This window comes from Coccinella septempunctata, chromosome 5 (assembly GCF_907165205.1).
Source record: "Coccinella septempunctata chromosome 5, icCocSept1.1, whole genome shotgun sequence".
Classification (NCBI taxonomy): domain Eukaryota; kingdom Metazoa; phylum Arthropoda; class Insecta; order Coleoptera; family Coccinellidae; genus Coccinella; species Coccinella septempunctata.
Window position 1 is genome coordinate 28936054 of NC_058193.1, and position 12794 is coordinate 28948847.

Here is a 12794-nt window from a genome sequence, read left to right on the forward strand (position 1 = left end):
CGGTATCACACTATATACATCTGCTATTACTGAAAAAGATATTTTTAACTCAAACACCATTCTATTTATTGAATGATTCATATTTATTTATATAACCAATAGGGTGCTCTGTAACAAAATGGACAATAACGTGTAGAAATCAATACTGAAAACATGGATATGAATAGTTCTTCATCTATTAATTCATTCCTCCACAAAAAGCGAGAAAGGACTTGCTGGTTTGGTCATGAGAAAGTATTTTCCTCGTGCTGTTGGTGGCGCTTTTTCCCCCATTATTATCTTTTCATTTTCATAGCATTTATTAGTAATAAATTCTTCCCAACTATCACATTTTGTTGCACGGAAGATCCTCTGTGGATAGCGTACACTTTCTGCAAAAAAATTCCAACTCCTACCATGGCTGCATGATGCGATTTTGAGGATCTACAAAGTTCAGACTGAATCATAAAAACAAATAACAAAATTACAATGAAGATACACGATACAAATGAAAACATCAAGTGATTTTTAGAAATATGAAATATCTATTTTACTCAGTTTTTCTTCAAATTTTGTATTATGTCGGATATTGAAGTTTTAGGGCTCTCAAGAAGGCGGCCAACAAATACCTACATCAGTGCATCCGGGCTGTGCTGCTGTACCACCGTTGGGATAAAAATCTGCATGTCCCAGGGGGTTCAAAATGCCGAGGATACCTCCGCATGTGTGTATAACATCGACAAAGTGTGCACTTTCGTTGGAAATTCTATCGTTTAACAATTTGAAGCGGTCAAATCCTGGAGAGGCCGGATCCAGTCCTACAACAAAGTGTGAAAATACACTGCGCAAAAAAATTAACGCACATTATGGAAATCTCAAATTTATTCTACAACTGAAGGTGTTCTCAATGATAATTATTTTTATCAGAATTATGCATGCATATGTTATCCACTTTCAGCGGTTTTCTTCAATACAGATGTTTATTCCCAGCAAGAATAAAAATAGATGATATTATCAGATTTTGAATGTATTGGCTCCATTCCAAAATCAGTTGTTCTCGATCAAAATTCTAGTGATCAATAGTTTTTCTTTCGTTTGATTTTCTACACTCGATCGCTATGCAACGCGAAACACGCAATTTGACCCAAGAGGAATGTGCCCAAGCGGTAATTTTGCGAGAAGAAGGGTGGACATACACAAGAATTGCAGAAAGGTTTGGAGTTTCCCATACAAGTGTGTCCAGAATGTTGCAGCGATTCAGGGAGACAGGTATGAATGTCCGAAAACCAGGACAGGGTAGACCACGGGTAACAACTGCCATTCAAGAACGTTACTTGAAAGTTTCTTCGTTGAGACAACGGTTTGCAACCGCTCGCCTCCTTCAAATTCAGCTTGAGCAAACTCATGAGGTGCAAATTTGCACTCAGACAATAAGAAATCGCCTCAGAGAATATAATTTAAGGCCTCGTGTCGCGGCAAGAGGCCCAGCTCTTACCCCAGCCCATCGAAGGGCGCGTTTAGATTTTGCGAGAGAGCATATCCATTGGGAAGAGGCCGATTGGGAAAGAGTTCTCTCCACAGATGAGTCTAGATTCTGCCTCTACCATTGTGATCGACGTTCCCTTGTATACAGACGTCGACATGAAAGATATGCTCAGTGCAATTTCCTGAATACTACTGGTTTCGGGGGAGAATCGATTATGGTATGGGGTGGAATATCTTTGACTGCTCGCACAGACCTAGTGGTCGTTGATAACGGAGCTATGAATGCTGATAAGTATATAAGGAACATTCTTGAAGAGCATGTAGTGCCATTTTCCCCATACATTTTTGAAAATTTCATTTTTATGGACGATAATGCCAGACCCCATCGTGCGCGCATCGTTCAGGAGTACCTTGAAGAGGTTGAAGTCTCTCGAATGGAATGGCCAGCAAGAAGTTCAGATCTCAATCCGATTGAGGTTTGGGAAAACCTCAATAGAAGGCTGAGAAGTTCAGAAAATCATCCAGCTACTCTTAATGACTTAGGAATCCAACTCAGAGGAATCTGGGAAGGATTAGATTAGAACATTTCAAGATCACTCATTGTGAGTATGAACCGTCGTTGCCGAGCTGTAATTAACGCAAGGGGTGGAAATACCAAGTATGAAATCACTTATCAGCGTTTCAATATTTTGAAAATTGTTCATTTCTCTTCTTTCACATAAGATTCGGTGAAATCCTGAATTTTTCTTCCATTTTTTCTTGTTTCGTTCAAAACCTTCCCGAGAGAATAAGTTATAAAGTCAATGTAGAGTTAACTTTCATTAAAATTGAGATTTTCAGAATGTGCGTTAATTTTTTTGCGCAGTGTAATATTGATTCATTGCGTAACGAGAGAAAAATATAATATTTGTATATTATGTAACTGCGATGCAATGGTAAATGAATGCAATTAGCATTACCTCAAGGTAATTTTTAAGGATCATAAAGTTGAATAGGCAGAAAGATCGTATATTCTAGGCACTATTTCTGGCTTATTATCATTAACTCCTCTGAATATACAATTTTATTATACTTATCTATGCAAAAGTTGAATGAAAAAAGTATTAATATATTATGTACAGGTTATTCCAAATTGCTTGATTTTGTCTATTTCTATTTCGTGTCGTGTCGTATTCCCAGTGAAAGTTTTAAGATATTTTCAAAAATTATGGCACATTTTCCAAATCCACATAATATCAAAATTTTTTTGGATGCCGATAAAACTCTGTAATCGTTAGAATACACAAGTTACCAATAATACCTATGTTAACTATGTATGTGTTACTTATTCGGACATACATAATCATTTTCATGTTGAACTTCAAGGATTATGATTTGGAAGGGTTTAAAAGTTTTTCAAAAATTGGTCATTCATTTTGATCACCCTGTATAAGAGAGGTTGATCGTTTAGGAACGATGACTAGACTATTCTTGAGTTAAAAGAAATCCTGATCGAATTCATGTTTCTATCGCTTTTGGAAATCAGTAAAGGGCTTTTACCGAACTACTGTTTCGTCGAAATTTTGCAGTTTTTTCTGAATAAGATCCGTACCGTTGGAAAAATATCCCTAATATTTTGCATATTGGTAGAGGTATTGAAGAGCATTGAAAATATGCAAAAATATAAGGGGTGTTCCTTTTGAAAATTCACTCATTTGTTGAATAATTTTATTTGGGAAAACCCTGTATATTAGAAAATGATTTCCTGAGATGCAGAATTGAAAGTACAAAGTTAATGCTTTTCAACTAAATTTCTAAAACGTCTGGTTCGGCAGCTATGGAAGCTTAGCGCACTATTGCAGGACCCTGTATACAAGGAGATATAGGAGAATGTTGAATTTACCTCACGTTCATCATTACTTATGCATTCGATTTAGTTTGGGTTGTCTGTCCTTTGAAACAGTATTATGGATGTGGACGACTTAAAAGGTACACTCTGATCTATCCAAAACAAGTAACAAATCAGTCCGTTATGGATTCACGTCATTACCCCTTCCCCTTCCAAAACGAACAATCAGCAAGGAAACCTTTGGCTACAGGAGGATTACCTCATCGAAAATGTTTTGATCATAAGGATCATCGAACTCGTCCAACCCATATATATTCTGAATATAAAGGACGGAAACTTGTGTACTCACATAGCTCGAGTCCTTATTTACATGATATTGCTCGAATAATAATTACTGACGTACAAATGACAATAAACAGGATGAGAAATCTCCACCGCCATTACTCATTTTTTCCGAGGAATGCAAAAATGGTCAACTGAAAATATGCGTCGATAACCACCCATCCTCTTATCGTTGAGGAAAAGAGGAAAAATCATTCCAACTGTTACGATACCACAATCGAATACGGTTCTGTTTTCTCATAGTTCGAATTTAGTGGACAGTACGAAGTGGATATGTTATACGTACATCGAAGTTTGGCGTTGTGCGTGTTTTTCGGAATCGTTAACAGTGCCAGAATTTTAGGGGTGTTTTATTCCCCTGGATTCAGCCATTTTATAGCTGGGAGTACGCTGATGAGTGTACTGGCTGAGAGAGGACATAATGTAACAGTTGTAAGTCCATTTTCAAGAGAAGCAAGTTCGGAAAACTATGAGGAAATTTATTTGGACGGACTTTTCAACAAATCTTGGAGTAAGTTATACAGCTAACCATAATACATAGCCATGAATTGAAATGTATCCATATCAAATCTTCACTTAGAATTCTGTGTTGTATAACATCTACTCAATACTAAAAAATTGAAGAAGAAAGTGTACTATACCAATGTATATCAGAATCAGAGCCTGCCCTTGAACTCGTTAACTCATTTTGATTAGTCTCCTACTGAAGATAACATTTCCCATTTCGAATGACCATTCAGCCATTTGTTTACATAGTGACGCTTAATGAATGTTTTAATTTTAACCGGTTGCTGATAATCCAGTGCGTTTGAGTATAATCATATCAGGAAATATGAATTTTCGATGCCAGGAAACTTGTACCTCAACCAGAAGCTTTCCTACTTACAAAATAAGTGCACAAGAGCTTAAACCTGGAAACTTTCGTGAGAATTTTTTTGAATTCTTCAATGAAATGCAATTCGTAGATGGGGCGGCAAATCTAAGGGTAGTTGGCTAATTCTGTGTGTTAGACCCTGATTAAATTCAAAGTTTACCAATATCCAAATGGATACTACAACCAAACCGGTCATACTTTCTCTTTCATTAGAAAATGAAAACATATTTTAAATGACTTAAGATCTTCGATTACCTCAATTGAACAGCATTTTTGCCGTTAAAAAAACGATAAGGACATATTATCGTTGGCATGCTAATGATATTATTCAGTGGCTCAGTTACTGACAAAAACTTGTATTTCTAGGTCAGAAGTATGGTTGGTAGGGAAAGTTTTTAGGTTCAATCAATTTCTGAATATTGAGTGTCAGGTAAACCTTGTACAATATTGGAAATTAGTGAAAGACCAGGTCATGAACGTTCAAGAGTCTAGCCAAAATATTAATTTTCTCCTACATATGATTATACTTCTCAAGACAGTCATGATGTCAAAATTGTTAATAAAAAATTTGTAGAAATCAAATATTAACCCCAATTGTATCAATTTCAGTATCAGTATAATATTCAGTAGTAAAGTCATTTTAATTTATATTAATTTGTAGACATGACACTTAGCACTCAAAAGATCGAGGTAAAGCCATTGTTCAGAAATTCAAAAAATGCTCATCATACCAGAAACGTGAGACTTATTACTATATTTACTAGGGTAGAATCCTCATATTTGTACTGACAGGATCTATCAATAGTTTTGCACGGATTACTGGACGTCCTGTATGTATAGTTTCATTTGAACAGAAGATTGAGGTCATTAACTCATAATTAAAAATAATTAGTTGTTCGCAATTAATCCCATTTGAATTTCGTGTTCATATATTTATCAATGAATAATTAAAGAAATAATTCCGAAATGTGATTCGCTGTTACGAATATTGTTTTTCATTAAAGAAAAAAAATTCTACAGTTTTTTCTTGATTAGTTTATTCCATTATCACTCTTTCTAACTCTGTAGAATATAAATACAAACTTCAAAGCCATTTTACGTTTCATATATGAAACGATGAATGATGAACGAAAAACCAATCTTCCAGTAAGAAGATACATAATTAAAACCCTTGAAATAGCTCAAGTTTTTTCATACAAAGACAAAAATATCTTTCTAACTCTAACATTTTTCTCAACAAATACAATTCACTTGTATTGGAATCCGCGCAAAATGAAACTATAAGAAAGTATACTATTCCATACTTTATCAATCAGTTTTTCAGAATATGAAAAAATTGAATTCAGCCATAAAATTTTTATACTTTTTTCCTGAAAAAATTGTGCTTTAACCCCAAAGATAAAACCTCTTTTTCAATATCGTCGACAGTAAATAAAAGTCTTCATAGGTGCTTGAAATTTCACGAGAATCACTTCGAAAATATGATGTATTCAAACTTCAAATGTGTACTTATTCTCACAAAAAAAAAACTGAATAAAAGGCACTCGAAAATTGTGATGAAAAAAATCACGAAGTATAGCAAGAGTTATTAAACTAATCTAAATACCCATTTACGATATCTAAAATTTTGATGATTTTCACGGAAACCTCATAATCTGCACATATCTTCATTGTGTCATCCATAAAAAGCTTCGAGTCTAAAATTTTTTACAATGTCATTTAGGAAAAAGTGTCCCTCAGAATTTTGTTGGTAGATAAGCCAATAAGTTCAAAATTTGAAAATTATTTATAGTTATACATGTTGTGTGCATATGTTTTCAAATATTCAATTTTATTTCAAGAGTTGTCGGGAGAGACCGTTATAGAGAAAATATCGAACTGAATGGACGATATTTGGCGCAAATCCATAATTAACTAAATAAGTGGAGTTTGCGTGAAGTTCCTCAAGGTTCTGTGTTGGAACTACTTCTTGTTATTCTTCACAACTGTTGTAACTGACGTGCAATAGTGTCACTCGTGATTTTATTCTTTGTATTTTTTTCTTTTTCATCTCTTTTTTGCATTTTTTCTTCTGTAATGTTCATCTATAGGTGAATTGTTAATGCATGGCTTCTTCAATATTCAATATCTGAGTTTATTGGCTTTGCCGAAACTTTCGATCTCGTTAATAATTAATAAACTTATTAGATAACCAAATCAATTTCATGCCTTCATCTGAACTGAATCGTCAACTGTAAGAAGCTTCAAGGAGCTTGTTAAGATTTCTTAATATGCATGTTTCCCAAGGTTCACAATCGGATATAATAAATGAATACCAATTCCTTTCAGGTCGATCCGCAAGTTTGTTCAAAAAGCGACAGAACCCATTCCTCCTAGCCTTGATAGCGAACAAGCTTTCCGCTCCTTTTTTGACTAAATTCATGTCGCATCCGAAATTTCAAGAACTCATCAATGGAAATCGAACATTCGACTTGGTAATCGTGGAACAGTTTGCCTGCGAGGCACTGTTCTACCTGGGCACGCACTTCAAAGCTCCCCTGATAGGTTTCAGCACAATTGACGCTAGTCAGTGGACTAACAGATACGTCGGCAATCCCACTTTTCCTGCCTATATCCCTGATATATTGCTCCCTTTCGATAAGATGACTTATTGGCAACGGATGCAGAATACATTGATCTATTTGCTGCAAGAAGTTTTGTTTCATTATCAGAGGATTCCAGCCCAACAGCAGATTCTGGAAGACAACTTTCCAGCAGCTCCTAGACTGGAGGATTTTATGTACAATATATCCTTGACTTTCCTCAATGCTGATCTGAGTTTTCATAATTCCATCCCCAAAGTTCCCAGTATGATAGACATCGGAGGGTTCCATATAAATCCTCCAAAAGCCCTACCACAAGACCTTCAGGAAGTACTGGACAATTCGACAAATGGGGTTATATATTTCAGCATGGGTACTTCAGTCAGAAGCAAGGATATGCCAGAAGAGCAGTTGAATGCATTCATGGAGGTATTTTCGAAACTAAAAGAAACTGTTTTGTGGAAATGGGAGAATGAGAGCTTGCCTAGAAATCTCAAAAATGTTATAACGAGGAAATGGTTTCCTCAACAGGATATACTGCGTAGGTATAATAACTCTTTGACGATTTTCACTATAGGGTTTTCAACACAGAGTGAGTTGACTAGGTTCAATTTCATTTCAAATGATAATGCTCCAGATAATGACGTAACTCTCTAAGATATCTGATTATCTTGATAATGAAGTTTGTTTCTCCTATTTTGAAAAAATTTTTGATTGCTCATAGTATTCTGACTTTCAGAAAGGATCCAACAAGAGTTAAATAAAATTGATTACAATTAAGTTAAAGTTACATATGTACTACTCTATTGTACTTTCTCATGTCCACCTTCGCTGGAGAAGTCCATATTCATTATAAATTTAAGACCATTACTTTTGGTTAAGGTGTGTTGAATAATAAATATATTGTCAAATGTGTTACATAAAAATAATTGCTGGAAAAATTAAAGAAAGAACGAAAAAATTATTCAAGATCAATTTTAAAAACTATCGAAAGGTATAATTACAGAAAAAGTTTAAGAAATTGGATTTCAGTTTCTAAGAAAAAAGGAGATTTGCGTAACCTATGTCGTACCGATTTTTTTTTTCATTGGAGCAGTTGGTATGAAAATTCTGATGCAATTAGTCAAGTCTATCGAATTTTTTGAAAAGTTTTATCTCAACCGGTGATCTCACATCCTTCTCATTTCAGGACATAAAAATGTAAAAATGTTCATTACACATGGGGGTCTCTTCAGTATGATGGAATCTTTGAATAGTGGCATACCCATGCTAACCATCCCGATTAAAGCAGACCAGTTCTTAAATTCTGCAAGAGCTGAACGAGGTGGCTATGCAAAATCGATCGATTTTCTTGAAATTTCAGAATCCACTCTTACCCTAGCAATAAAAGAGTTACTGGAGATACCAAGGTAAACAAAATTTATATATAATACACGTAACAAAAACTACTGAATATTTTCGTAGGTACAAACAGAATGCAGAATGGAGGTCGTACATTATGAATTTGAAACCTAGAAGTCCCAGAGAAACATTAATATTTTGGACGGAATATGTTATTAAATTTCGGGGAGCGCCACATTTACGAGTGTCATCTTTGGACATTCCATGGTATCAATATATGCTACTGGATGTCTTACCTCTCATAGTTCTACCACCATGCATATTTCTGATAGTGGTCATACTACTGTCATTTTACCTCGTCAAACTGATCGTCCGATTCTGTGAGTATCTTTATAGAATAAGCAATTTATTTAAGTCAACTGACTTAAATGATTAGTTCGATTCAGATCGTAACAACTGTTTATATTCATAATATTCATATCAGTGGGAGGTGTGGTCTGAATAAATTCTTAATATTTTATTCATTGCCTCCCTGTTATATGCGTTATCTCTCATTGATTAAAATAAGCGTAGAATAGTGTCCCGGTGTCAAGTCTGCTGAACGTGGTGGCCATTCTACCAATCCATTCCTCTTAGAATTGATCTGTGAGCTCACGAATATTGAATGGCCATCACACTGCCCATACTTGTTTGAAGTTTGTTTATAGACAGACGACTCATTTGAACCTGATATTTTGTACACGTTTTGAAGTGTGAATTTTCCCACACATGAATACCGGATTTAGCCCAACCTGAGCATTCGAAAGCACCAAAAAAAATTCTGAACCTCCTTACCAGTAACCCTTCCTGGCTTTTTTCCTTCCATATCCTTCCATACCAAACCAGAGACTTGGGCCCCCAGGCTGTGTCCAATCAGGTGAATATTTCTCGGGTCTACGGTCATATTGTTGATGATGTCATTGATCAAAATGGCGTAATGATGTGCCACCTTAGGAACGGAAAACATAGGGTTCACGTAATACCAATTCTTTGTTATTTGACTCCAGTCCATAATGATGACATTAACATCCCAGTTCTCCAAATAACCGTCCTTTATTTCGATGCAGGTCTTTTCAGATCCACTGGACAACCATCCGTGGGTTATCAGCTTGACATTTTTTTTAGGATCGAAGGATGTTTTTTTCAATTCATCTGCATCTTTAACGGTGACACCTTTTGGGTCTTTCCTGAAGAGAAAAATCATCATCATAACTACGTATTGCCGATGATAAAAGGATTCACATGCCTAAAAAGTAGAAAGTTTCATACAGGGTGTAAATGAATAGTTGCGAAAACATTAAGGGATTAATTCCTTGTCAAAAATAGTGTGGATCTTTCACATAAATTTTTATTCGAACAGTGCCTGCTTAGATACAGCCCAGGTACAATTTTTAGAGGCTGCACATAATCAGGGTCTGCTCAAAAAAAGAAATTTTATATAAAAGACCGAAACAATTTTTTGACAAGGAATCGCAACCATGAATAGATACCTTTTCTTTAAAAATCATACTTGAAGAAACATTTGTAATTTAAAATTTACCCACTCACCTTGTATATAAAATATACCTAATGCCACTCATTTTCCTCTCTAGATCTGCAGCTGATCTACCCCCCTCAGGAGGCTTTGTAAAATATCCAATCACGGGGCGACCCTCATCGTCAATCATTGTTATCGATGACATATTCAGATATGGAAATAGAGATTGTTCCTCAATTTCTGCACTTTCTCCTGAAAGAATATTTTTCTCTAACTTAAATCCATTTATTTATGAAACATATTCCTTGGTACAATATAACTTCTGAGTGCTTTGAGCGTTGGTTGAATTTTTTTCGTTATATACTCGTTAGAAAGTCTACAAATATCGATTTTGATATCTTATGCATCCATTCAAAAACTGAATTGAGGTTAATTTGAAGAAACGATGTTTTTGCGTTATACTGTTTTAATCGTACTGTACCAGGAATGATCAAAAAAAAATTAATTCCCAAATAAAATAGGTTTTTTCATCTCTTGATTTTCGTCTAATGAAGGTTATATGATATCAGCAAGTGCATGATTTCATTATCTATTTCCTTGCTGAGTGCTCAACATTGTAGTAAATAGTAAATCACTCATTTATCCTATACCAAATTATTATCATCATGCGGTTTTCGATGCCAAGGAAAATCAACCGAAATGAGACTAAATTTTATTACATATTGAAGGAAGTTATTGTTGTTGTTTTCGACATTGTGATGACATTTTTTTACAGGTTGTGGTGAATGTGACTCAGGAGGGAATGTAGTGGAAAGGATACGTAACCGTTGGAAAATTTTGCTAAGATCGAATAATGATGCGGAAAAACCTGCAGAGGAAGCACTTCAACTACTCAAAAACAACAGGGATAACCATTGTGAGCAACAGAAAAGTGTCACATTGGAGACAGATCATTGAGTTATCTCCATTGAAGATAATCAAGATCTCAATGTATGATTTATTGCTAATATGAATCAATGGATGAAACAAAGTATCTCTCGACTGTTATGAAGCTACAGTAGGGGAAGTTGGGGAAGAATTAGAATAAAGATATCGAATATTAAATATAACAGACGTTAATTTTTCATGTTTTTGATCCAAGTCTCCCCAAAGTTGAATATAAAAAATCATCATATCACTTAAGATATTATTGAGATAGTTAAGATAACTGACGGAGCTTTCAGAGAATTAGAAGCTCTACTATAAGTAGAGATTTAATTATATTTGGAAAAAATAATTTTCCACTGTTTTCAATTAGAAAGGAGGTCATTCTTCAAGTTAAAAATAATAAATCTTTCTTTTTTCCCGAACAATTAATTGAGATCGAATGTTATTAAAAAATATTCAGCTTGACTCGAATAGACTGATCAGATGTACTATAATTATAATTTTAATCTCTCTAAAGTTGTTTTTTTTTAACTCGTTTTATATTTCTTTAAATTGAATAAATTTTTTGGAGAATTTATAATATTTTCAAATCTCGAAGAGAACCTTGATTTCCGTGTATTCTGTTCCGTATATATGTATATCAGAATTTTGCTGTGTCAACTCTTCAGCCATTCAAATGAAAACATCAAACCTTATTAAGATCATCAACTCACCTCGACCAAAAAATACTTGGAAAATTAATGCAACCAAAATGGTTTCCATTTCCACTAATGTCTCTCCTAATTGAACTAATCCACTAAGCCATTTTCGGTCAGATATAAATATTGTTCCTTTATCAGAAGAAAGCAGTGCCTCATAAATTATTAATTTCAAATATCTTGGATACAATTTTCACATACATATATGCAAGAACGACAATTTTTCACCTGAATTATTAAATTCTGTAATTGTCGTTGAATTATACATATTTCAACATAGTTTCTGGAACGGTTTTCAAGTTGGAAATTGTCAAAATTATAATGGCTTATGATGATAAAAGGGAATTGTATCCTTACCGAAATTTGAGTGATGTTATTTCGTTGGGATTTCATGGTACGAATAAAAATACAAATACAAAAATCAACTACCCCTACTTGATATGGGATTATACTTATTCATCCCCTCCCAACGAGGTTTAAGTAACGTGTGTTAAAACGGCAAGTAATATATCCCGTTTTAGGTAGAAAATTTTAGGGTCGTTTTTCGTTGCCTCCCTATGAAACCACTATTCAGTGCCAAATATCTTGATACTAAAAACTTACCTGGTTTTTTCACAACCCTCCTTCTTTAACCAAACTAAAGTGGACCTTACCTCCTACTTCAAGAGTCCGGGAAACATCATTTGGGTTGAATGTTAAGCCTTCAGTTCCATCAGTTTCTGGGTTCAGTTCAACTGGGTGAGTACCTAAAGCTACCATGAATATTTGGCTAATCGCGAAAAACAGTCTCATTTTTGTGTTTCAGATACAGTCTTCATAATCCAAAACACGACTAAAATGTGAAAAAATTGAATGACACGGACCATTTTATCATTGTGTTTCGTGTTCAACAGAGATGGGAATGACAGTAATGAAATGAAATGAGTATAATTTCGTGATCAATTCGGTCCTCACGATGGCAAACAGTATATATCGTGTAAGTACTATTAAATAAAAGACGATCACGAAAATACCAACAATTTGTTATTTATACCAAATATAAAAGGAAATAAATAAAATAAATAAAATAAATGACTTCTTTATTATATAGAAACCTGTACAAAAAAAAACATACTCTCATGACCAAGTCAGCAAAGGCGAAGTCTAACATACTGCTATTCAAACTCCCACTGACCAGCAATGAGCTAATATAAAACAATGTATCTAAAATGACACCAAGTCA

The 12794-nt window shown here is 34.5% G+C and overlaps 2 protein-coding genes across 2 annotated transcripts; one reads left to right on the forward strand and one right to left on the reverse strand.

The window, feature by feature from the left end:
• Positions 1 to 59: 59 nt before the first annotated feature.
• On the reverse strand, positions 60 to 12428 carry LOC123314182 (phospholipase A1-like). Its single transcript, XM_044899304.1, has 5 exons — positions 12226 to 12428; positions 10019 to 10199; positions 9266 to 9657; positions 613 to 797; positions 60 to 423 (listed from the first exon to the last, which is right to left on the reverse strand). Exons 1-5 carry the CDS (start codon positions 12362 to 12364, stop codon positions 184 to 186), a joined length of 1137 nt encoding a protein of 378 aa, XP_044755239.1. The 5' UTR covers positions 12365 to 12428; the 3' UTR covers positions 60 to 183.
• Positions 3200 to 11386, forward strand: LOC123314181 (UDP-glycosyltransferase UGT5-like). The gene is made up of 5 exons (XM_044899303.1): positions 3200 to 4145; positions 6837 to 7631; positions 8280 to 8499; positions 8555 to 8811; positions 10723 to 11386. Exons 1-5 carry the CDS (start codon positions 3908 to 3910, stop codon positions 10902 to 10904), a joined length of 1692 nt encoding a protein of 563 aa, XP_044755238.1. The 5' UTR covers positions 3200 to 3907; the 3' UTR covers positions 10905 to 11386.
• Positions 12429 to 12794: the final 366 nt, after the last annotated feature.